The sequence below is a fragment of the Nanorana parkeri genome, unplaced genomic scaffold (assembly GCF_000935625.1).
Source record: "Nanorana parkeri isolate BGI_ZX_2015 unplaced genomic scaffold, ASM93562v1 scaffold1275, whole genome shotgun sequence".
NCBI classification, from domain to species: Eukaryota; Metazoa; Chordata; class Amphibia; order Anura; family Dicroglossidae; genus Nanorana; species Nanorana parkeri.
The window spans coordinates 28,388-55,901 of NW_017307543.1; the positions used below are offsets into that span (position 1 = coordinate 28,388).

A 27,514-nucleotide genomic window follows, 5' to 3' on the forward strand; every position below is an offset into this window, starting at 1 on the left:
AACTGGAATTCTGCTGACCTATGTTTGAGGTGCATCTCAATTGCATGCCAAACATAGGCTTAAAAATCCTATACACAAGCCCTAACAGTTCCAAAAGTCACGGACAACCATACCACCATTCAAATTAAGAGCAGACAATTCTGAAAAGATCGAGACATGAACTGTTTATTGCAACCCATCCATAGTTTTCTTATGAGGTACAAAGCTCTGCACCTGAGTGCATGTATTCCTATGGGTTGTGCGGACGTTACATACAGGCAGCTGACACATGTCTGCAATAAAGACTTTTTAGATCCAGCTTTTCAAAAGCAAACTGACTGCATCTATTATAGACACACACGGCTCATCCCCAGCGGAATCTGCTGCTATTTTTTGTTTGCAAGCACAGTTAGGAGCGCTGCAGTTCCATATCCCTTTAAAATCCAGCAAATGTGGCTTATAATAGTAGAGAACCCTGCACCTACTTTTGCCAATGTGGCATCTAAAGGAAATTCAACCTTTGCCAGTTTTCCAGAAGGTCAAAATAGAGGATAGCGTCCCTTAACCTGATCCTCAGAGCAACAAAAAGGCAAATAGAAATTAATCATTCTGATGACTTAAAAAAAAAATGTTTTATTTTATTATATGCATTTTTTGTGTTTTATAATGCATACCAGTTTCACAAAGTGCATGCTTTTTTTTATTATTATTTTGAACTGGCAAGCGAGAAGTATCCATTGCCTCCATTTTATCTTAAACTATATTTTTTCTTAAACAATCTATCTAGCATTTAAAAATTCATCAGGCGATACCCCGGCATACAGTATTGTCTAATGCACATGCTTAAGTCTGGCACTAAAAAATAAGTATAACAAAAAATATTTATTTTTTCCAGAATATTCTCTTCTAGGATGAACCTCTATATTAAGCAATATTTTTTCTTTCAAGTAGATAATACCTGATATTAAAATGTTTTATTTTCTTCAGAATGCATTATTTGTGGGATTGCACAGACATATTAGTGTATACCCGTCACCTGCTTTTTTTTGTTTATTTTTTTTAAATTTTAATATTTTGTAAAAGGAAAAAAAAGTTTGTTAGTTCACAAATATGAGTGGCACACAAATGCCTCCCCCGTTCGTGTGCAACTTTGGAATTGTAAATTATATTTATTACGAAAACTTCTGAAATCCACTCAGGGGGTTTAGCGTAAGGCATAATTTGCTGGAGTAGACGTTTCCCATGCTTCATGCTCAATTTTTTTGAGTCTCGAAAAAGGCAGACTAGTTGATTTTTTATTTTTTTTCCCCCCCTCTTTGCTTTCTTTTGCCCCTCTCTGCGTCCGTTGCGTAAAGCAACACCTAAACAACAGAGAGAGAGAGAGAGAGAAAGAGGACGGTGATCAGCGGCAAAAGAACGAAGGTAACCTCAAATTGACTTTCGTCTTTTCATTAGCCTGTGGCTTTCTGTAAAGCTGTGCAAACCGGGGGAAATAGAGCTAACGGGAGATGGAAAGAGACTGTTTTTTAATGTGCTTGGTGATATTTCTTCAATTTTATACGATATAGAATGAAAGTACTGAGGATTCAGCTTGTTGCTGAAGGAGTTTTGGTGAGCTACCACCCGACTGGTGTACTCATGGGACCTGTAGCACATGCAAGAGCAAACTGACTGAAGGTCTGTCACTTCAGTCTTATACCGTGGCCGGCCGTGTTGTGAGTCTTCTTGGATGTGGATGATCATGCTGTTGCGATTTCCGGCTAAAGATGCCCGCTCCTCGGCATCCCTCCTCTCGTCTTCACTGTTCATGGTTAAAAACCTGAGAACGACTAAGTTTAGAAAAGCCCCGATGACCGTCAACCCCACCAGAATGTACATAAAGCTAAAAGCCACGTAGAGGGGCTTCTTTTGGAGGGCCCTGTTCTTCTGCAGGGCCACGTAGTCCCCGAAGCCTATTGTCGTTAAAGTTATAAAGCAGTAGTAGTAGGCCTGGAAGAAGCTCCACTCTTCGTAGTGGGAGAAGGCAGCGGCTCCGATGCATAGGGTGCCCATGCATGAGAAGAACCCAACGGTCACCATGTTCTCCATGGATACATCCGTGCTCCGCATCCCGCAGCACTTCTTAATCCGTTTCAGGAGGAACTTTACGAAGGTGTTCATTCGCTCGCCGAGGCTCTGAAACATCACCAGGGTGAGGGGGATTCCCAGCACAGCGTAGAACATGCAAAAGGCTTTTCCTGCGTCGGTGCCTGGTGCAGCGTGCCCATAACCTAGAAGAACAGAGAAACAGAAGCTGCGTTACACAATTGAAGGGAAAAAGTATCACAAGACCCCAAAATCATAATACAATATATCAATGGATCCCAATTTTTACATTTGGTAGGTGACCATAGATGTTAGGAAATATGTTTACTAAAGAAGTTGTTTTGGTCATCTAGCCGATGAAATCTGTGTTCATCCAAACCTGCATTGAAATTAATGTCTATTATTATTATTGGTAGTTTTATAGCGCCGACAATTTACGCAGCACTTTACATAGTTGCACATTTACATCAGTCCCAGCCCTCAAGGAGCTCACAATCTAAGGTCCCTATCTCACATGGATACATACGAGGGTCAATTTAGATCGGAGCCAATTAACCTTCCAGCATGTTTTTGGAGTGTGGGAGGAAACCGGAGTATCCGGAGGAAACCCACGCAAGCACAGGGGGAACATGCAAACTCCTTGCAGATAGTGACCTGGCTGGGATTCGAAAGCGGGACCCCCAGTGCTGCAAGGCGGTAGTGCTAACCTCTACGCAACTGTGCTGCCAATGTCTAGCTTGTGACTGGCCACTGGTAGTCCTTTTGGGTTCACAAGACCATGCATAAAACACACCTCTTTGGGTTATTTTCATCTAGAACCAATCATAGGGTCAGAGACCAGATTACCTACAGTGTACCTCTGAATGCAACAAATGATTTAGACACATTGGAATGTTTAGGAGTAAAATAGAACATTTGGTGGTTGGATAATATGCTGGTATCTGGATATTAGTTACCATCATTTTTGTAATTACGAGGCACCAGCCAGTACTGTTGGAACTGATAAAATTGACATCTATGATACAGCTTTGATGTAAAGATGTGCCCTGCCTCCTGAGAGATCAATAATCCTGTGACGACTTTGTAATAGGGCCATTAAATAACACAGAGCTTTTGGAGAAGGGAAGATCTGCCTGAGGGGCCTTATCAAGCCAGACCTCCTGCTGGTATCTACTGTCCACACCTGTGTTAGCAATGCAGCATACATGCTGATGAGGGCAGGGGCATATGATGGAACCTTCTTCCTGTGTAATCATCTGCACAAACCCAACACACAAGCAGGAACAATGGTAACCTTGGTGACCTTTGGGAAAAGACAAAAGTCTTTCTGGACTCTACAATCAAGAATGTGATTCACTAAGACCTGCTGGAGACAGGGCCGCATTTCCCTCAAGGCCAACCAAGGCCCGTCCTTGGGGCAGCAGGGAGTAGAGGGGCAGCAGGGGTGTAGAATTCCTACCTCCCGACGCCCGGGACATGCAGTTCCGGGCGCGGAGCGTTTAGTTGTTTTCTACATTTAACTCTGCTTTGGGCATCTAAATGTACAGCGGGGAAGCCGACCCCTTGTTTTGTATGCAGCCTGCAGGTCTGCCATTCTCTATGGAAGGGGGGGCTTTTTGGCGGGTGGGGGTACATTGAGGAACCTGGCCTTGGGGCAGCATAGAGAGTAAATCCGGCCCTGGCTGGAGAGGAGTGTTCTGAACACAGAGAAAAGGCCTGGCATGTGTGAATGAGAGAGAGAATGATGTTGCTAGCTGAAGGATCCTAACCTCAATTCCTATCCCTACTGACCCCCTCCAAATCCCCCCTCCATTTCCCTTAATTGTAACTATAGTGTATGTATTTCCCTATTTGTAAATAAACCCAACTCTTATTTAGGATTAAGTTGTTCATCAGTAATTTAAAGTCACCCCCAAAGCGGAGCACATTCTACTAGTACATCCAATTCTGGTGACAGTAGCCCAGCAGAAGACATCTTAAAGTGCAACTCCAGTTTGAGCACAGAACGCACATTTTCAGTCCTTGGCAGCTAAATAAAGGAGCTCCAGCTGCTATACTCACCCAATCTCTAGCGCCTCCCCCAACACCCATTTCCAAGAACCAACCGCATTCCTTACGGTCTGCAACCTTCCAATGATGGTTGTGCTCATGGTGATCGCACGGATGGCGTTGTGCAAAGCTCAGAATAGTCTCAACAGGTCACCGGCACACTCACAGATGAATTCAATATCTCTTAGATATGTTTATTGAAGAATGTCACAGCATGTCATTAGAAGCTGAAGCTAGCATTTTCAGGACCTCGCAGGGACCCTTCGTGACTATGTCGCTCTGATGTAGGGTCTCTGCGAGGTCTCGAAATGCTAGCTTCAGCCTCTAATGACATGCTGTGACATTCTTCAATCAACATATCAAAGAGATATTGAATTCACCTGTGTGTGTGCCGGGGACCTGTTGAGACTCCCCCCAACACCCAACTCGAGAGACCCACTGATCCAGCAATGAGATACCACTGCTTTTTTGGCCTGAACGATGCTCATTATAGGGAAGGTGGGTATGTGTTGCTGCTAGGGTCACCATGAAAGCAAACCTGTTGCTTTGCATGGCAAAAGGTCAGGACCAGGGTCGGACTTACTTTCTCTGCTGCCCCAAGGCCAGGTTCCTCAATGCGCCCCCCTACCCGCCAACCCCAGCCCCCCCTGTGGAAAATGCGAGACCTGCAGGGGGCAAGACACCACTTGTACAAAACAAGCGGTGGCTTTCTCGCTGTACATTTAGCGCTCTGCTTGCCCAAAGCAGGGCTACATGTAGATAACAACTACCCGCCCCGTGCCCAGAACTTCATATCCCGGGCATTGGGAGAAAGGAGTGCCACACTGCTGCTGCCCCTCTACTCCCTGCTGCCCCGAGGCCAGGCCTTGGTTGGCCTTGTGGGAAATCCGGCCCTGGTCAGGACCACTTTAAAAATGGATGATGGTGGAAGAAAAAGGAGGTAGAAGGCAATCTGAGTTCCTAAAGTAAGAGTCCATCCAAAAGAAAGACGGCTCGCTGCCATGCAAAAGGGAAAATTACAGAAACAGTTAAAAGCTGAATTTTCCATCCAATTCTCTTTTATAATGCCAGCTAATCTCTCTTTATACTTTCTCTTTGATCTCTATATTACAGTAGGAGACTGCTTTACATGTACCCCCGTCCGCTGCCTAATTCATCATTCTATTTTTACCTGTCATGCCATAGACCTATTCTTCAAGTTCACAGCTCTTATTCTGACGTCCCCCAGTTATCACTGTGCCGGGCTAATTACAGGCTCTGAATATCCCAAAAATAAAAAATTAGCTGCATAATGCTTCCAGGCAGGCGGCATGGCCTGTACCACCCCAGCACACCTGGTTAGCTGCCGCGATTGAGACGTTCCACCTTCCTGACGGAATGGATTAGCTGGAAGTACTGAGCACTCAGCTGTGATCTCCGGTGGTGCTTTGTAGATTTAAGCATTGTACTGCTCCTTGCTTTCTTCCTGTGCTGAACTCCAAAGTTCCTACAGTTGGAAGTCTGCTCACTGTCAGCAGAACGTAGTTCTGTTGTAGTTATATAGCTAACAGATGTCCCTTTTTTTTTAGACCCAGATCCCGCAGTTCCTGGTTTTGCCCTCTTAAAGTGAACGTCGGGTTTTAGCAACTCGAATAAAACGCTTCCCTGCAAAGAAAAGGGTAATAGTTACCTGTGCCACTGACATCTGCAGTCATCACGAGCTCGGATGGCTAAAAAATCATCAGCATCAATCACTTCATGCTCAGATCCTTTATTGGATGTGTTTCAGCCTTAGGCATAGCAACTATGACTAAGGCCATGTGTGGCTGAAACGTGTTAGCCGGTTGTAATACTTTGATATCCAAGGAAGAATCAGAACATAAAGCAGTGTGCCGGAACCTGTGTTATATTTGTTGTGAAGTGTGCATCAGCATTTCCCTCTTTACCCACGGCAGTGTGCTACAGGTTGAGTGTGTTTTCAGTTTTGTTTGCAGCATCCAACACTTCCTGGAGTGTCAGATGCCTGTGTCCCTCGCTGCACACTATGGCTTATTCCTCCGACCCTGTATCCCCCAGGCGCATTCTGTGGTTTCTTCCTTCAGCCCTGTGTCCCTCCTGCCACACGTTGTGGTTTCTTCCTCCAACCCTGTATCCCCAAGCCGCATGTTGTGGTTTCTTCCTTCAGCCCTGTGTCCCTCGCTGCACACTATGGTTTATTCCTCCGACCCTGTATCCCCCAGGCGCATGCTGTGGTTTCCTCCTTAAGCCCTGTGTCCCTCCTGCCGCACGTTGTGGTTTCTTCCTCCAACCCTGTATCCCCAAGCCGCATGCTGTGGTTTCTTCCTTCAGCCCTGTGTGTACTCCTGCTACACATTGTGGTTTCTGCCTTCAGCCCTCTGTTCCCTCCAGCCGCACATTGTGTCTGCCTTCAGCCCTCTGACCCTACCATTGCATGCTGTGGTTTCTTCCTCTGGCCATGGTCCCCAGTCCACTTTCTTCCTCCAGCCTCTACATCACACTCAGACACAGGCTTGCCATAAGAGCCAGAGGAAGAAGTAACAAAATGCAGAGGAGGACCAATCATCTGACACTCCTGAAAGTGTCAGATGCCGAAGATAGCTCAGCAGGTGTACATGGTGAAGACAGCAGAGGCCAGTGGTGGCTTGGGTGAGGGGTAAAAGTATTAATTCTTTTCTTTGCAGGGAGTCATTTGATGGTATGTTTTAAAATTCTTAAAGTACCACTTTAAATTCAACTTAAAGCACATCTAGAGCCTACATTGACCTCTGTAGCTGCAAGTACTGTAGAGCAATTCAGCCTCCAAGATCACAGCACAACCAGTGAAGTCATCCAAATCTTTTTTTAGCAGCAAAGAAACCCTGTTCCCTACTCCCAACAGTCACTCTGCAGCTCAGCTCCCCCAGTTTCCATCTTTGAGCAGCGACTCTGAACCTCAGCTCCCCCTGCTTCCCCCTCTCAGCAGTAACTCAACAACTCCACTCCCAATTACCAGCAGCTAATTAGTAGCTTAGCTCACCCTGCTTTCCACTCCCCGCTGAGAGAAGGGAGTGTGGTGAGCTGAGCTGCTGAGTCACTGTTTGGAGGAGGGAGCAGGGAGTGCTGAGCTGATGAGTCACTGCCTGGAGAAGGGAGCTGTTGAGTCACTGTTAGGAGGAAGGAGCAGGGAGAGCTGAGTTGCTGACTCACGGATGAGAAGGAGCAGGGAGTGCTGTGCGGATGAGTCACTGTCTGGAGAAGGGAGCTGTTGAGTCACTGTTTGGAGGAGGGAGCAGGGAGTGCTGAGCTGATGAGTCTCTGCCTGGAGAAGGGAGCTGTTAAGTCATTGTTAGGAGGAAGGAGCAGGGAGAGCTGAGTTGCTGACTCACAGATGAGAAGGAGCAGGGAGTGCTGTGCGGATGAGTCACTGCCTAGAGAAGGGAGCTGCTGAGTCACTGTTTGAAGGAGGGAGCAGGGAGTGCTGAGCTGATGAGTCACTGCCTGGAGAAGGGAGCTGTTGAGTCACTGTTAGGAGGAAGGAGCAGGGAGAGCTGAGTTGCTGACTCATAGATGAGAAGGAGCAGAGAGTGCTGTGCTGACAAGTTACTGTTGGGAGGAGGGAGCTATTGAGTCACTGCTGAAAGGGGGGAGCAAGGAGAGCTGAGTTGCTGACTCACTGATAAGGAGCAGGGAGTGCTGAGCTGAGGATTCACTGCTGGGAGAGGGGAGAAGGCTGAGCTGAGCTGCTGAACGAAGGATGACTTTACTGCTTCTGCTGTGAACCTTAAAGGAGAACTATGAGGTGAGTGAAAATCACTCATTCTCTTAGTTCGAGCCGACATGTGACAATGAAACTGTCACACGTCGGCTCAGTAGATCGGGAAGTGAGAAAACACATACCGTCGCACGCTCACTTCTCGATCCGGTCCCTGCAGAGAGCCGTGACTGTCACTGCAGGGATTCCCCCCCTCCCCTGTCCGATCCTCCAGCGCTGACTGGCGGAACGGACGGGGGAGGGGGCGGGTACAGCTGGCTCTGCCTCTAGATAGGCAGAGCCAGCTGTCAATCACACAGCTGGGTGGATCTCAACAGTAATGTCGGGATCCGTCCCAGCAGCGGCGGTCTCAGTATACCGCGAGCCGTAGCTCTCCATGTACTGACCTTTGGGTGACGGGAGGACGCTAGTTTGTGTCCTCCCGTGACCCTTAGGAGAACTATGGGGAAAAACACTTACCCCATAGTTCTCCTTTAAAGATAAATTGCTCCACAGTGCCTGCAACTTTAGAGGTCAGTGAGAGCTAATCTAATATGCTAATAAATGTCCATACCCCGGCTACAGGTCCACTTTAATTCCATCTCTGGGTATATCTTTAAGAAAATAAAAATAACAGTGTAATCAAAATAAGTTCATTGATATAATAGCTTAGTTCCTTGATTAGTAGCAGATAGTACCCTTAGTATCATCAGTTTCTATCTTTGTCTCCTAATTTTAAAGATCATTTGCATTTTATAATCAAGAATTTCGCTATTACTGGAATCTATTTCTATTGCTGTTATTATTCCTTTTTTTCCAGTCCATTGAATATGTATATTTTATAATAACCATTTGTAGATAGTTGGGCCATTCTCCAACCAACATCACCAGCTTTCCAGTTCTAAAAAAAAAAAGTCTGACCTAAAAGACCAAGAAAGATCAGATTGCATGCACAGCTGAATATTGCTTCCCTCTCTCCTAGAAGAGACAGGTTTGTCTTAATTGGTCAGCTTACACAGGAAGCCAACAAGCTCGCAGGCAGTGGTACAATGAAGCTGGAATCCAGCTAAGGGCCGGTGCAAACCTGGGCAATCCGGGACGCCCAGGACCCAGGTCCCGGGACCGCGCGATCGCGTGCAGTTGCACACTGCGGTTGCCGCACGACCCCATTGATTACATCCACGTGGCAATCGCTGAAAAAAGGTACATGTACCTTTTTTTCCGACACACAACGCGCAGCTTTTTAGCATTCAATTGCACAGGCGGAATCGCAGCAGGAAACCACGCGATCCGCCCGACGTGACTGGGGTGCCATTAGAAAAGAATGGTACCGCCAGAGTGATCAGCGGTGGTGAGCGGCTCCATGACCGCACGCAGGGACGGTGCTAGGATTCTTGCCTACACAGGCAAGGTGCATTTTTGCACCCCCTCCCCGACCCCTGTAAAAACAGGGCATTTTGACAAGTTACATAGTATTTGAGGTTGAATAAAGACATTAGTCCATCAAGTCAAGGGGTCGGGGGGGCACAAATGCAACTTTGCATGTCTAGGTAAGAATCCTAGCACCGGCCCTGATCACTGTGCTTGCCTTCCTGTCCTGGGGACAACTGTTACTCCATTCTATGTATTGGACTCACAGGGACAGGATGACATTGTATGACCTGTATGACAGCCTAAACAAGTTCGGAATCCAGTTATGTAATGTAATGCACAAACAACAAAACAAACTTCCTTTACCTTTCCTGACTGAGCCAAATCTTCCTTCATTTGTGTCTCATATGCTACCCCTCCCAGACACTGCAGCTCACAGTGGAAGGATTCCAGTTTGAGTGCTGTCAATCCAGAAAGCAGTGGACTATGTGCTGATTGACAAGCTACAGACTTATGAATCAGCAGTGACAATGCTGATAGCCATGCCCCCCTGCAGCATCATCTGACCCCACTGTATTACAAGCAGGCACAATCTATATGAGAGTGACAACTGTGCTCTGAATTCAGGAGCAATGCAGCATTGTTGCCACCCCATCACATCAAGCTGCATTAGGTGGACTTTACTGGCAGGACTAACAGATATTTGTAGGAGATAAAACTGTAAGTTCAGATACTCTGATAATTAGGGGGGGTTTCACTAAGCTGCCAAAGGCAGCCAAATGAATAACCGACCTGGAGTGAAGGAGGCCGAAGCCTCTTCGGCTATTCACTGCAGCCGCGTGCGGCTATTTTTACGAGCCGAATACCCCCCTAAGTATTTAAGGGCATAATGGCGTCCCTTCCCAGCCCCGGGCCCCATAGCAGCCATGTGGTCTGATATGCCTATTGTTAGACCACTGAATTTTTTGAGACCTTTTTTATCTGCCTCAAGTTCTTGTTTAAATGAAATTAGTGTGAACAAAATACATGATGCGTGAAAATCATGGTTCCTCATGTCTCTCTTTTTATGATATGTCATGCCCTGCTGCATAGCACCATCTTGTTCAAATCTCGGGTTAAAGCCTCAGGGTCCCCACACACCTTACGATAATCGTACGATAATCGCGGGAAATCCCGCGATCGTACGATTATCGTAAGGTGTGTGGAAGCCGTGCGACCTCTACTACTGTAAGGTCACGCGACTTTTAACTTACGAACATGTTTGAAAACCCGCCGAGCATCGTACGATGTTCGGCGGGTGTGTAGCATGTTCGTAAGATAAAAGCCGGACGGGCCGGTGTGCGCAAGCGCACACTGCCCGTTCGGCATCGCGGTCATCGGAAGCCCGACACTCAGGGGGGCACAGCTTGCGATCATCGCTAGTACGATCTGCCTGTCCAAGATGGGCAGATCGTACGTTTTTTTAAGTACCTTACAACCATCGCAAGACAAAAGTCTTGCGATGGTTGTAAGGTGTGTGCCCAGCATAAGTCCTACTTACATAATGCTTCCTACCCTCTTTGTCATGGGGAGGAACCTCAGAGGTCTCCTCTAATGGGCAGTGAAATAGCAGCTGGAACCTGAATAGCCGGAGAATGTATGAGACAGTCATTTCCGCGAAGGCCTTCTTTGGTGACCCATGCTATGTGATACGGCTGCCGATACACCACAACACACAAAACATTGTCCTAACTCTAGGCAGATTTTTCTTTGGGGATTTCTGCCAAATTTCTATCATGTTCTTTACTTCCAAATGTGTGGACCCATTGAGGAGATTTCGCTTCACTTCCTGCCCCATGACACCCATAAAAAAAATGAGGGGTGCGCTTGTCCTCACCCCAGGACAGGAAAGCAAGGACAGCAATAACAAAAACTCAGAAGTTCCAACCCTCCTGGCTCTACCAAAAATGAATTTTTGTTTTTGTACTTGTGCCCATTTTTAGAAATTTCCCATGACTTCCTGTACTGATCAGAAGTCAATGGACCTGCATTATATGTGATGACCTCAGTAGTCCATAGACCCAAGGGAGAAGAGAAGAGGCTTTGGGCACCAGTCTAGCAGCATGGTGGGACTAAGAATCAGATGAGTATATCTGCTTTATTTGAGCCCCCTAGACAGAAGAGCGCTTAACCCTTGTAGTGTGGGGGTAGCCCCACTTTAAGGGTACGTTTTTGGCTGGAGTTGGGCTTTAATTTCAATTCTTTTTTGCTTTTATTTTATTTAAACATTTATTTAAAAATCAATTCTCACAGTGCACACTGCTGATGTATAAACCTTCCACCCAGTGCATAGCTGGGCGAATGCCGTTCGCACAGCATTCTTACCACTAGATGGAGCCGAGAAGCATAGAAATCATATGCTCCTTGGCTCCTTCTAGTGGTGTGAATGCCGTATGAATCGCCTTAGCCCAGCTATGTGCCAGAGGGAACGTTTCTACATCAGGCCCATAATGTTTGATTCACAAGGTTGTACAGCCAAAAAGAGTCCGGATGGGAAGGTGGGAGCTGTCTACATATGCAGGATTTTGGATTCCGTTCCTAAAACACAGCTGCCATTGTCACATTTCATTTTGCAAATACTAGTATACTGGCTCTATTCGAACAAGATGCACCATGGGTGGATGATCACGCGTCCCCTGCTCTCTACGCCCTTATCGGCCCCTGGTCACCATCCCTCAGCGAAGGCTTCCATTCAGCCTAGCCAAGACCAAGCTCCAGCAACCAAAGCAGATGCCAAACATGGCCGTATTTTGACGCGGCCACACATGGCGGCATATTTCTTTATCTGCTTCTCTGTCACCGTGCCACCTGCTCCCTTCATACGTGAACGCCTGGCATTAGACAATGGTTTGTTCTGACAGTCTAAAAATGCTAATTAAAACAGATGCTCGCTGATTAAAGTGTGATACATTTCCAAAACGTGGCATGTGCTATTCTGTGCTGTAATTCACTGATACGAGCTACTCGGAGGGCTAAAAATAGCAATCTATCCTGGCTGCAAAAAAACTAAAAATCAGCGTTCTATCGAAAGACCATCGAAGAGCTGCGGATGAAAAGTTCACATAGTCTGGTTGGTTGTTTCTCTAGAATCCTGGCTTGAAAAATGGGCTGATGCTGGTCCAAAACGTCGCCGTATAACGGGCCAAATTGCATTCTATTCTGCTGAGATTTTTACGTCCAAGTTTATTGAAGCCGTAACAAGGAGCGTTTCTTATTTGGTCTGTTAGAGCGGAACTCTGGACACACAAACTTTCCACAGCTCAACAGCCACAAAGGATATAAATCCACTATGTGTGCACCAAATGCCTTTGCGCTTCCTTTTATTACCTTGAAAAAGTAGCAGTGACATCATCACTGTGCTGAACATAGCCTGCGCAGACAGCAGAGCTGTGGGAGATGCCCAGCAGGCCCCACCCACTACAGTCTACCTGATGAAAACTACAGGAGGGGGCGGAGACAAGCCCAGTCACCTTGCAAATGGAATGAGAGCAGCAGTGATTGGTCTTTATTACAGGAGGGGGCGGAGACAAGCCCAGTCACCCTGCAAATGGAATGAGAGCAGCAGTGATTGGTCTTTATTACAGGAGGGGGTGGAGACAAGACCAGTCACCTTACACATAGAATGAGAGCAGCAGTAAGTGGTCTTTATAACAGGAGGGGGTGGAGACAAGGCCAGTCACCCTGCACAAGAAGAGAGAGAGGCAGTGACCGGTCTTTATAACAGGAGGGGGCGGAGACAAGACCAGTCACCTTACACATGGAATGAGAGCAGCAGTGACCAGTCTTTAGTTAGTGTTACCTCTACTGTAGAGTCGAGCTAGACCTGTTTCTGAAAATGCTAATTGGCTGGCTATCATGCTAAGTCAATAGCGTGAATATAGCGAGTCACTGGCAAGCATAGAACAAGTCTTTAGATTCCCTTTGATGGCATATTTGTGATGGAATGGCTGCTCGACAGGGGACTTTAAATTGTGTGCCCCACAGATAGATCCAGGTAAGTACATAAAAATAACTCTTCTGCTCTGCTCTGTATTCCTGCTAAAGTATTTTCATTTAAATGCAGATGGAGCTCCTTACTGAAATCTTTGTGCTGCCACATGCTGTCCAAAATCAGGCTTACAGGGGGAGTGCCTGCCCTGTACGAGGAAAGGTGAAAGAGAGGGGAGGTCTAAATCCACTTTGTGCGCACCAAATGCCTTACAAACCCAGCTGTGCAGTGAGCAGAGCTGTGGGAGAGGCCCAGCAGGCCCCATCCACTACAGGCTGCCTGCAGAAAACTACAGGAGGGGGCGGAGACAAGACCAGTCACCCTGCACAAGGAGAGAGAGCAGCAGTGACCGGTCTTTATTACAGGAAGCTCCAAGTCTCACACTGGATGACTGCACAGATCTGGAAGAAATACACAAAGCTCACCAAGATTCAAGAAATAATTCACGTGACTCTGTATAGGCAATATTTACTTATCCCGGAGTTTTGTACAAAGGTGTTAATGGGTGTTATAATACATATTACCACATGGCACAAACACCCTTTCTTGCCTTAACCCCTTCGTGACTGACGACATACAGTGTACGTCGCCAGCAAAAACATTTTGTATGACAGTCTAAGCAAGTCCCAAATCCAGTTACTATGTGCTGCACAAGTCTCAAAAACAAGCAAAACCTTTACCTTCCCTGACTGAGCCAAATTCTCCTTCATTTGTGTCTCATACGCTCCCCATCTCAGACACTGCAGCTCACGGTGGGAGGGGTTCACCAACAGAGGCAGGGCTGCATATCCAGAAAGCAGTGGGCAGGACTAGGTGTGGCCAGGCCTGGATTTCCCACAAGGCCACCGAGGCCCGGCCTCGGGGGGCAGAGCACAGAGGGGCGGCAGCGGTGACCTTGTGGGGAAGTTGCGGGCGCCGATGTAAGGTGTCTGGCGGCCGCACACTGCGGTCCGCCGCCGTCCAATCACGACGGGGCGGTCCAAGGCTCCGCCCACCGGCTCCGTAGTGTGCGGCTGCCGGCCAATCACGGCGCGGCGGGCCGCAACTCCTCCCCCCAGCTGTCAGATACTTCCTCCGGCGTCCTGTTAATGTGGATTGACGCCGGAGGAAGTAGCCGTCTACCTTGCCATCACACAGGGGCTTGTTATCTCCTGTGTGATAGCAATAAAGTTAGGTGGGAAAAAAAATTACATTGATTTAAAAAAAAAAATTAAAAAAATGAAATAAAAAGGTGATTAAAAAGTACAAAAATAAAAATAATAAGATAAAAACTATAAAAAAGTAAAAAGATTAAAAAATTAAATAAATAAAAATTAACAAAAATAAGAAATAATTTAATAAAAAGTGATAAAAATAAAGAAACAGAGCGGCAGGGGGAGTAAACCCGGCCCTGGGTGTGGCCAGGTGCTACAGGCTTTTGAAAGCTCAATGACAATGCTGATGACCGCACCCCCTGCAACATCTTCTCCCCCCACTGTAGTAAGAACATTCACAGCCTACTTGAAGGTGACAACGCTGCTCTGAATTCAGGAGCAGTGCAGCATTGTTGCCACCCCATTACATTGGTGCAATTCACTGGCTGCATCAACAGGTATTTGTTGGACTTTGCAGGGGGACGAAGAGAAAACGGTTTCTTTTAGGTGAGGTGGGGAAAGGTCTACTCTAAATGGGCAAAGTACAGACTCCCCTCAATTCCTCATTTTGATTGGAGTTCAGCTTTAACAAGTGGCTCATCAACAATCCACGCATTGCATGCAGCTGATTCCGTGCTATTTTTGCAGCCAATTTGGGCTCAGCGTTGAACTGCGGAATACCGGCGCTCATAAGGCATGCACGGTACATCGCGGCGCTGATTACAATACTGCAGACGTTGCACTCACTCTAGAGGAGCGCCGGCACTCCATGTATTGTACTCCCCATCAGTAACAATATCACGTTCTGCATCTGATGTGAGAAGTTCACAGCGGAGTGAGTAACACAGATGAGTCACGTTAACTGAGCTTCTTTTTAATCATAAAAGAAGAAAATCCAGAATTTTTCAGACGGTTACAAAGTTCCCCCGCTAGTTCCCTTTGTTCTTTTTTAAAGTGTGCTTCTGACATTGAATACATGCGCAGGAATGACTGAGGGATCGTTGGATCACTTCTTCCATACCTTGTCATCTTCTTTCTGTAAAACTATTTTCCTGCCAGTTGTGATCCTGTCTTCTATTTTTATATACAAGATTGTTACATAATTAATAAGATTAAAAAAATGTCCATCAAGTTCACTCACTCGCAGTTCCTGCAGCTCCGGTCTGGACATGTGCAACCGTTGCAGATTCTGTCTTATAAGGAGAAAAAATTATAATTTTCTAACTCGCCAAGGTCAGTCAGGTCAGTTCCCAGTAGAGATGCACCAATAGCAGATTTTCGGTATCGAGTACGAGTACTGATAATATTTTTTCAGTACTCGCTGATACCGGAAGTCCCATTAAAGGAGAACTATGGGGTCAGGGGTTTTCCCCATAGTTCTCTTTAGGGTAACCGGAGTACACAAACTAGCATCCTCCTGTCACCCTAAGCTCAGTATACCGTGAGCTACAGCTCGCGGTATACTGAGACGCCGCAGCCGGAGCAGATCCTGACATCGATGTTGAGACCCGCCCAGCTGCGTGAGTGACAGCTGGCTCTGCCTATGTAGAGGCAGAGCCAGCTGTACCCGCCCCCTCCCCCGTCTGTTCCGCCAGTCAGCGCTGGCGGATCGGAGCGGGGAGGGGGGAATCCATCCCCTCCCCTGTCACAGCAGAGAGGTGTGACAGGATCGAGAAGTGAGCGGACACCGGTATGTGTTCGCTCACCTCCCGATCTACTGAGCCGACCTGTGACAGTCTCATTGTCCCAGGTCGGCTAGAACTATGAGGTGAGTGAAAAGCAGGCGGTGTGTAATGACTCACCACCTTGCTTCCTGATTAGCCGGGAAGCCGGGTGGCATGTAAAGACTCGCCACTCTGATTCCCTATTAGCAGGGAAGCCGTCCTCATGGTCCCTCATCACCAGGTGTCGAACGAGCATCGAGCCAGCATTCTGGCCTATCAAGAACCTGGGGTGCAGGTAATGAATCATTGTCCGGCTTCCTGATTGGCCAGGTAGCCGCCTCCATGCTCCCTCGTGACGAGGTGACGAGGGAGCATGGAGGTGGCTTCCCAGCCAATAGGGAAGCCGGGCAGCGTGTAATGTCTCACTGCCCGGCTTTCTGACACCGGAACTTTAGGTAGCGGACCAGGCATCGTAGCATTCGACCGAGTACTCGACCAAATACTCAGCAACGCTACCGATACCAGTATCGGCGCATCCCTAGTTCCCTGGATAAGATTATTTTTATTTTCACTTATTGATTTTGCCATTGCTGCCTTGTTTGCTAAAACACTCCACGGGTCAATCGCTCTTACTCTAAAAAAGAGAATGGTGGAAAGATGTGTATGGCCCTTACACATATTCCCGCCCAGTTCTTAGCAACCTCGGACACTCTGGCCACAAAGGGGGCGGCAGGCACACTGCAAAGAGTGGCACAGTATTGTAACCTTGACCAGGGGATTACAGTTGCAAAGCTCTGGCTCCTGCAGATTCTCCCTCCATTCCCTGCCTGTAGAGGCTGGTATGGACTGGTACAGACTTTTAGCAATGGGATGAGTGGAAGTCTTAATGGACTGCTTCCTTCCCTAGTATTGAACAACTTGTTTTTTTTCAATATGGGCATGCCTCATAGGGATGATCTTCAGGCTTGAGTTGACCATGAGGTTGACCCAAACCCAAGCTGTTCATAGTTTGCCAAACATGCAAATGATTTGGCCTGCATGCCAAACCTTCATCTGTCTCCGAGCAACCACATGGCATCATTGGTTGACTGGTAGCCTAGCCACACATTAGTAGTTAGGATAATAATCTATGATGGTGTGGGCCACCAGCATTTTAACAAATGGCCCCACAGCGGCACTGGATGCTAAGATGCTGGCAGCCCCTCAGCATCATTGGTTGGTATGGGGCACCCGCCTGCATCTTAGTAATCAATGACGTTTTGCAGCCAAGTGGTTACCGTCCTGTCAATCAATGACATTGGTTTCGAGGACAAAGTTTCAGTTTACTTGGACATTCGCCAAACCCGAATTTCTTGCAGGGTTCAACAAAAGTCCAAGAAAACCGAACTCAGGCCAGTACAATCACTAATCCCTGGCAGTTACTTGGATGGCAACTCCTAAACTGGAGCCTAAAGTGTATCTAAACCCAAGGACACACATGTCATATGTTGCAGTAATATTGCTACAAACACATTCCCGTCTACCTTTCTTCATAATATAGAGTAGACATGTAAGCTGCGAAAATATATGTTCGGATATTCCGTTATTTCGGGATTCGGATCCAAAATTCAATTCGTTTCAGATTTGGACAATATCCGAATTTTGGTTAGTTTCAAATGAGTTTACGAATATTTGTTTCGAATACCACCGAAAACCATATACAGATATTAATACTAAAGCTGAGGCTCCCAGACCCGAATGGCAATGGGAGTAAAAATCTCTGAATACCATTCGGGAGCTCCACAAAGCAATACAGGTTTGGGAGCCATATAAAAGCTGAGGCTTCCAGACCCGAATGGCATTCAGGAGCTCTCGAATGCTATTCAGAAATTCGGACTCCATTCGGGTCTTGGAGCATCAGTTTTAGCATTATGTATATATAATTAGTGGTATTCTATAATACGAAGGAATATTCGTAGCGGCAACATTGTGACCCAAATATAGATAAAACTAAACCTGAGGCTCCCAGACCCGATTGGCGTTCGGGAGTTCCCGAATGCAATTCAAAAACTCAGATTCAAACTCATTCGGATGCATTAAACTGAAAAACACATCTGATTGGCCAGAAAAGTTACATGTCCGATTCATTTATGTTTTTGAACGAAATTTGGACGGGATCTGAAATTCGGAAACGGACATTCGAATTCAGACGCATTTTCGATACTTTGTGATTCAGGAATTTTGATGTGTCCGAATTTTGAGTCGGAACGAAACAAATCGCAGCTGTCTAATATAGAGGGGAAGGGTTCTGCCACCCTTAGAGATCATTGGAAACAATGTAACTGGTAACAGGAAGACAGCACAGGAAGTTATCAGTTGACAAGATTCTGGCAGTATCATCAGCTCATGAAATCAATATGACAAAATACTTTTAATGGTATATTTAACAGACCAAAAGGGACCAAGTAAGAGAAGTTCATTGTTAGGGTTGACATTCGCTTTAAGAATGGTGAGCAGGTGTTTACAAATTCTTGGAGCACCTCATTGGTCTGAGAGGTTGTTTTCATCAGTATACTCGACCTTGAACTTATTTTACTTGCGTTTAGACCAGGCAGGCACTGTAGAGTTCCTGTATTGTCAGATTTTTCTATAATTAGGGCCGCCATAGAGAAAGCAGAAACCTGAGCCATGGCGGGAGCAACAAATTAGAATCTCCCTTCGCCATCGTGCCCTTCTTGACATCACTTAACACTGCAGTGACTTTCACCCTTGATAAATGACCCAAGAACCTTTCTCTATAATTGGATCCATTCCTCAGTATTTACCCATCTACGTGTTCGTCACATCACGGTACTTCACCTGCTAATTATTGAGTGTTTAAGGACACCGAGCTTTAAAGGAACAGCTTTAGGCGTAATTATAATAAGCATAATGGCTAGTTTCAAGCCTAATTGTGTTGAAATGCTGACAAGAGCTAATAGTTACTGGAGCTATTAAAGTGATGTAACATAGGATTTTCAATTCCTGTCTCCAGGCAGTGGGAATCAACAATGCCCCATACGTAACTTTCCTCTCACTCAACGTGATATTCTTTGTTTTAAAGGAGTTGAAAAGTCCCAGCACATGCTATCCTGTTATAACATCAGCATTGTAATAGGAATACATACTAGAGTTGTTTCTGATAATACAATCAAAGCTTACATGACTAGATCCCTTTCATGGAATGAGTGCATTAAAAAGATTTAGGTTTAAAATTAGAAGCTCACAAAAACTAATGTTAACTATCATCTATCCATATATCATCTATCAATTAGAATTATATCACCTATTCACTGGAACTATATCATCAATCCACTGGAATTATATAGTCTATCTATTGGAATAATAATAATAATTATTATTATCATCATTATACAGTATTTATATAGCGCCAACAGTTTGTGCAGCGCTTTACAATATAGGGAAGATATTACAATCACAATACAATTCAAGACAAGCCCCTGAGGACTTACAATCTAAAATTACATAATCTATCTATTGGAACTATATCATCTATCCACTGAAATTTTATAGTCTATCTATTGGAATAAAATCATCTATCTATCTATTGGAACTATATCATCTAACCATTGGAATTAATGTATCACTCCATTGGAATTGTATAATCTATCCATTGGAATTATATCATCTAACCATTGGAATTTGATCATGTATCCATTCGAATTGTATCATTTATTCATTAGAATTATATAATCTATCCATTGGAATTAGTGAATTTATTCATTTGGATTATGTCATTTATCCATTGGAATTGTATAATCTATCCACTGGAATCATATCATCTATTCATTGGATTTGTATCACCTATCCATTGGAATTGTATCATCTATCCATTGGATTTGTATCACCTATCCATTGGAATTGTATCATCTATCCATTGGAATTGTATCATCTCTCCATTGGAATTGTATCATCTATCCACTGGAATCATATCATCTATCCAGTGGAAGATACTTGACCAATGGCCATAGCAGCAAATACCGAAATTGCAAAATTACAAACATGCTGTATAAGACCATAAACTTTCTAACGGATTAGGGTTGCAGGTCCTTGAAGGCACCCATAATGATGCAAAATCTGTTACTGTGGAACTGCATTCATTTATTAGTGCCCCAGCCGCAACACACCGCTTTGGGCACATGCTCGAACCTAACTGCAGAGACATACTGACCCATAAATCCCCGGGTCACTACCAGTTGACCGCAAACAATTATGGGACGCCATACCAAAGATGGGTACTTAAAGTGTATTTCCACTTTTGCAGCCAAATTGGGATAACACCTATTTTATATTTGATACATGTTCCCATTTACATAGCATAGGATAAAAAATATATTTTTTAAATGCTTCTTGCAGTTTAAATTGGTTTTTAATTGGGTTATGGTTTCTACTTGGCTTTTTAGGGGTTAACGTTTCTACTAGCTTCTCATTTGTTATGTTATTATGGGTTGTAATGGGCTTCTCCATTTTATGGTAATGAAGTTAATGAGAAAACACAGTTATCAAATTTCAAGCTGGGGTGCACGTTACCTCTGTCTGGCATCCTGCCCAGATCACTGATGTCACTGGTTGCCATGGGCTGGGTGGGACACCAGCCACCCCATCCCACTCAGCTCCTGCCAACCGGTGACGTCAGGAAGCTGGACGAGACACCGAACACAGCTTCACAGGTTGCTTAGGGCTCTTAGCAACCTGGGATGCTCTGGCCAGAAAAGAGGAGGGCAGGCACACTTGCCACCCTCCCCTCCCCACGTGGCCCAACGAGATGCCGTCTGAGGCAAACTTTAAAGGGACGGCCCAGGCTTAACCTCTTGGTTCCCTGTCCTCCCCTGTTAGCCTTTCATGTAGGCCATTTGCTTATTTTATCCTTTTTATTTGCTCCGGGCTCCTTCCTATCTCAAGGAAGTTGAGATCTGTCCTGTGAACTAAAAACTATAGACTATTGAATGATGAAATAATAATGATGACTAGTAAAAAAAAACAAAAACCTCTTCATACCTATGCATAGAGAGAATCCCCAATTTTTAGGATGAACCATGCACCGATTCCTTGATCACAATCAACAAGCAGATTTTGGACTAATTTTTTTGCTCTGGTGTTCTCATTGGACGTTCTACATTCCCTTCTCTAGTTTTTTTTTTGTAACGGCCCCATAACAAAGTTGTTTCATCCATTTAAGTTTCCTTGAATCCGTCCCTGGCTGGAGACCCCTCTGATCAATGACAGTAAAGCTGAGCAGTGACTTCAATTTCCGACAAGTGAAAGATTGTATGCAATAAACTCTCCCGAGGGGGGCGGTGAGAGGAACGGTAATCGATAACGCCCGGATTTCAGCAAGAATCACAATATTAAAAAAGACTCAGCCATACATCAAGAGACTTCCTCTAAATTATTAGCGGTGTGTTTTATTTCTCTAGTTCATTTCTAAAGGCACAATAGTGCCGCGTAAATATGGTAATCCGGGATGTGCTGCCAGAAAAAAGGGAAATTAGTTCAATTTATGGGTCCCAAAAGCTGAAACTAAATTACTTGATCCAAAGTACAATATCAGAAGAAAGCTGTGGCATCTGTATACTGCCACAGGAAACTAAGTGCATACATAATGAGAGCCCCTCATTATGGGTACAGCAGGTGTGCAGACCTGGGACCTCAGCACAGAGTGCCTCATAATGGGCACAGCAGGTGTGCAGACCTGAGTACTCAGCATAGGGATATGGAACCCCCTCAAAATGGGCACAATAGGTATACAGACCTGTAAACTCAGCACAGGGATGGTGGGGACCCCTCATAATGGGAACAGCAGGTGTACAGGCCTGGGAACTCAACAAAAGGATGGTGGAAGCTCTTCATTATGGGCACAGCAGGTCTACAGACCCAGGAACTAAGCAGAGGGATGGTAGGAGCTCCTTAAAATGGGAACAGCAGGTGTGCAGACCCAGGAACTAAGCTCAGGGATGGTGGGAACCCCACAAAATGGCCACAGCAGGTCTACAGACTCTGGAACTCAGCACAGGGATGGTGGGAGTCCCTCATAATGATCACAGCAGGTGTATAGACCTAGAAACTCAGCACAGGGTAGGTGGGAACTCCTCATAATGGGCACAGCTGTTGTATAGACGTGGGAACTAAACGCAAGGATGGTGGGAACCCCTCATAATGGGCACAGCAGGTGTACAGACCTGTGAACTCAGTGCAGGGATAGTGGGACCCCTCATAATGGGCACAGAAATGTCTACAAACCCAGGACCTGAGCACAGGAATGGTGGGAACTCCTCATAAAGGGCACAGCAGGCATATTGACTTGAGAAATCAGTGCAGGAATGGTGGGAGCCCCTCATAATGGGTACAGCAGGTGTACAGACCAGGGAACTAAGCACACCAATTGAGTTTTTAACACTGTCAAGTGGTTTGAAGTTCAACTATTAAAGTGCATCTAAAGCTAAAGGCCCACTCACATCTATCCTGTCATTTGAATAGACTGTCAATGCACCACCACAGACCACAAAATAGACATGCACCATTGTTTCTGATGCAGCGTAACACTGTGCATAGTAGTGAGTTAGCTAATGTGTGTTCCTTTAGTCCACCGGGGTGCTATTGAAAGCAAATGACAGCACAACACACTAACACATGCATGGTGCGCAACTGCAACGCATTTCTGTGAATTGGCCCCCAGAGCCTCATCTTCATTGAAATTTACCCAGCAGTGACATTGATAATTTTTCGGCTAAATCCACTTCTCCTCAATCATTCCGCTCACAACTTATTTAATTGTCCATGTCCTCCCTCCGATCTGCTCGTTAATAGCAGCGCTGCACGTTGTTTGTATGCTTTTCTGCGTCTTTTCATACCCTTAAAATGATTTGACGTGTCATTTATTAGCGTTCTCAAGTGAAACGCTTTGTGTGGTGATCAATACATCACCTTCGTCTTTCTCATTGTTTCTCTCTGAATGGATCTATTCAATCTCAAACACAAAAAAATAAAAATGAAAAGCGCCAACTCGCGCGGGGCTGAGACAAGTCTATTCACATGACGCTATTAATTGCAGCTCATTAAAGGAAAACTGCCAGTGTATTTTTATTAAGCACACAAAGCGTTATCATTGCGCCATCAACCTGGTGCTATATTTTTGACATGTCTTTGACATTTCCTGTTTGCTTGCTGTTCCATATTTTGATGAATCGGGTTTATACATTTCTAAATGCTTCTCATACATATCAGGGATTATGATTCACAAGCCTGAGATGAAGTAAGATAGAAAGACCTTTATTATCTAGTCAGGTCAGACCCAACACATACAGTATAGACTTGTACTGGGAGGGAGGAATATTTTACTCCATATTTACAAAAAGAGTGTGGGGCCAGGATACTAACTTCCAAACCCCATATCACCTCTGATTCCCTGACTCTCAATGTAAATGAATGCTGCTTTAGTTCTACATAGAACACCACACAATGTCAATTATTGCCTTTTTTAGCCTGTAAAAAGTCAGCAGGAGGAAGGAGGTCCTGATTCCTCTATATACATCTTTAGTTATCACTAGAGGGGTCACCAGCAGGAGGAAGGAGGTCCTGATTCCTCTATATAGATCTTTAGTTATCACTAGAGGGATCTCCAGCAGGAGGAAGGCAGTCCTGATTCCTCTATATAGATCTTTAGTTATCACTAGAGGGATCTCCAGCAGGAGGAAGGCAGTCCTGATTCCTCTATATAGATCTTTAGTTATCACTAGAGGGATCTCCAGCAGGAGGAAGGCAGTCCTGATTCCTCTATATAGATCTTTAGTTATCACTAGAGGGATCTCCAGCAGGAGGAAGGCAGTCCTGATTCCTCTATATAGATCTTTAGTTATCACTAGAGGGATCTCCAGCAGGAGGAAGGCAGTCCTGATTCCTCTATATAGATCTTTAGTTATCACTAGAGGGATCTCCAGCAGGAGGAAGGCAGTCCTGATTCCTCTATATAGATCTTTAGTTATCACTAGAGGGATCTCCAGCAGGAGGAAGGCAGTCCTGATTCCTCTATATAGATCTTTAGTTATCACTAGAAGGATCCCAGCAGGAGGAAGAAGGTCCTTATTCCACTATATAGATCTTTAGTTATCACTAGAAGGATCCCCAGCAGGAGGAAGGTGGTCACTTACAAAAAGATATTGATAAGATAGAACAGAGATGGGCAACAAAATGGTGATAGGCTAAGGATCCATGAGTCATCATGTCCAATACCGTGTAGTAGACGTGAGGATGCCGGGGGACATTCCATCCCCAGAGCAGAACGGGAGTAAGGCCGCAGCCAAAGGAACCGATACCATTGAATTTCCACTGCCGGTTACCCAGCAATGCCGGTACGAATTAATAAAAAGTTAACGTGATTTCTCTATGGTTTAAGTCGTTTTTGTACCGCGCAGCTTTCCTTTATTCCTCTTTAAAGTCACCGGAAGCTTTCAAAGCCCCTATAAATGCTCGCATCAGCCTATAGCCATAAGCGCGGCGGTTGGTACGCGGCCCCCGATTCCCATACCGATCTGCTCTTTCGTCTGTCACAAATGTGTTTACGCTGGCCCCTGTTTACCCGCCCACCCACGGAACAACCGCCGACGCTGAGACCCTTCATTTGTCTTATTAGCGGCAGAACGAAGACTAAGATGCTCAGTCAAACGGAACGATTCGGAATCTTGAAATCATTGGCAGCAGGAAGAGAGTAATGGCTTCAAATGCTTTTAGTTTAATTGGCCTTCTTCCCAATATCCATTTTTATTTCGCATCCTACGTCACTCTGCAATTTTACTCGGGGAAACATTGTTTTTGCTGAGATAGTCAAGATCCAAAGCTGACATGTATAATAAGCCGCGTGCGAGCCGAGCAACGGCGCACGAAACTAGGACATTATCTTACACCGGGAGACGCTTCATGCCTGGTTATAGTTTTGTGGCAAAGGCAAGTAAATTATTAAATGTTGCCGGAATGAGTTGTCAAATGTCGCTCTGTTGGGTGAGTCTAATGATACCGGCGTCAGTCCCGGATCCGTCTATCCTCCCGTATTCCTGCCAGGGGTCAAAATATTCTCATGACGGATAATTATATGGACCCAGTTCCTGTCATTCTCTCTTTAAAACTGAAGTTTGATCTGCCTACATGCTGCCTTCTCTGGTTCCTTCCTCCCACCTCATCAACATTCAAATCATTTTTATATAAAACCTTTCCGTTTTCAGTCTCTGGGCTTTTCTATGCAATGCAGGTAGATCATGGCTGGTGGGAGGGGTCAGCAGGGTGCTGTGCGTACCTTATTTTAGACCCGGGGATGTCATCACTTGGTCTCTGCACCAGGGGCGTCCCGAGGCTGGGTGTCACCCGGGATCGGAGACCGCGTGACACCCTGCTGTGACGTCATCGCCTCCCTTTCCTTTCTGTAATTGTTCCTTTTCCCTCCCTTATGTCCCCTCATAGGTCATAGGTCCCTCTTTGCTTCCTTCCATATATCCTTCCATGACATATATTGATCCTTCCTTAAGATCCCAGTGACGTGCTGAGAGAGTACAAGGAACATGATTCTGGGATTGTACAATAGTCACAGACATTTTCAGTCCGTATCCTAAGTGAGCCTTCATTTTCTTTCTTTCTTTCTTTCTTTCTTTCTTTCTTTCTTTCTTTCTTTCTTTCTTTCTTTCTTTCTTTCTTTCTTTCTTTCTTTCCTTTCTTTCTTTCTTTCTTTCTTTCTTTCTTTCTTTCTTTCTTTCTTTCTTTCTTCTCCAAAGACATGGTGAAAGGTTAATTGGCTCCTGGCTAAATCAGCCCTAGTATGTATGTATATGAGATAGGGACCTTGGATTGTAAGCTCCTTGAGAGAAGTGGCTGATGTGAGTGTGCAACTATATAAAGCCTTCTTTCTTTAGTTTCCTTTCCCTTCCTTTCCTTCCTTCCCTTTCTTCCCTTTCTTTCCTTCCTTTCTTTCTTTACTTCTTCAGATCATGTCATCCCTCTGTCTTTTCTTCCCTCATTCCTTGCTTTCTTGGATCCCTTTTTTCTTCCTTCCTAACACAGATCTTTCCTGCTGTACTTTCTTTTGTTACTCCTTCCTTCTTTCCTAACCTGGGCTCCTCATTCCTTCCTTCATACTATATGACCTTCCTTCCTAGATATACATATAGTTACATGTTTGTTGCAGTTGAATGAAGACACAAATCCATCGAGTGCAACATTTGGATTTTGTGTGTGTTTGTTACTAAGATTCTAAAATATAAGCACCATTTAAAGACTCCCATTTTGTTAAACCCCAAAGAAACATATTAAAGAGTATGGTAAAATTAAACTTGTATTCAAAGGTATTAAACTTGTAGGCACAATATAAGTATTCTTATCAAATAAAACAACTGTAGGGAAACAATACATGTCAAACTAAAATAGAGTCTATAAAAATAAAGTGTCAGATTGTCATGCCGACCCTTTTTTCAAGTAAGTGTATCTAGAAAAGTAGAAATAGAAAACAGAACACAAAACCCAAACTACATGTTAAATTAATGAATTACTATATGCCCGAATATATACGAAAAATGTATTCGGGCACATAACAATTTGTTTGCGAATGTGCGGCGGCCATGTTGGCCACCAGCGCGTTCTGCGAATACGTGCCACCATCTTGGAGGCGGGGAGCAAGACGTCACATGACGCTATGCATGCGTGGCGTCAGGTGACGTCACACGCCGATATAGGCGCCGACCTCTTGATGCCATGAGCCCTGCCTCTAGAACACGCCAATGGCTGAATCCAAAAAAGCATAAAAATTTGTTTTTAGTTTTCGTTAAAACAAATGTAATTTTTAGTCTTTGCACATGTCTAATAATACGTGTGTGTGGGGGGTGATTTTCACTTTTTAAAAATAATTTTATTAATTTTTTATTATTTAGTTTATTTATTTATTTTTTTACTGTTGGGGGGGCTTTGGGGAAATATTGGGGGTCTAAACAGTACAGAGGCTTCCCATTCATTCAGACACTGATGATAGTAAAATATTTACTATCACCAGTTTCTGAATGGTGAGAAGCCTCTGTACTGAGTGCTACTCCCCATTCATAACATCATGAATTAACAGGAAGTGATGTAAATCACATCCTGTTCATTCATAACTGGGGACACATAGTACTATGTGTCCCCAGTTATATACAAACTCTGGAGTGATCAGACGATGACTCCAGTGTTTGCTCTGCACAGAGGATCGGTACATATCACTTATATTTACCGATCCTCCGCTTGGCCACGCACAGAGCTGCTGTCATCCTGAAGCTCGGCCGTCCTGAAAGCTGCGGCTTCTCTTCTCCCTACCGCTCGGCCATCCTAAAGCAGGCAACGCTCCCTCCTGCGCCCCCCCAGGCTTCAGCGACAGTTTCTCTTTGGGATCCGAAGACAGCGCTGAAGGGGGGGGGGGGGGGGGGGGGGC

General features: G+C 45.2%; 1 protein-coding gene across 1 annotated transcript in view; it reads right to left on the bottom strand.

Annotated features, from left to right (window-relative positions):
• Positions 1-673: 673 nt before the first annotated feature.
• The window catches only part of KCNK9 (potassium two pore domain channel subfamily K member 9), a 142,125-nt gene continuing 115,284 nt past the window's right edge, over positions 674-27,514 (bottom strand). Inside the window, exon 2 of the mRNA XM_018569018.1 lies at positions 674-2,249. Coding sequence (XP_018424520.1) covers positions 1,408-2,249 — 842 coding nt within the window. The 3' untranslated portion in view covers positions 674-1,407. The remainder of the gene's footprint in view (positions 2,250-27,514) is intronic.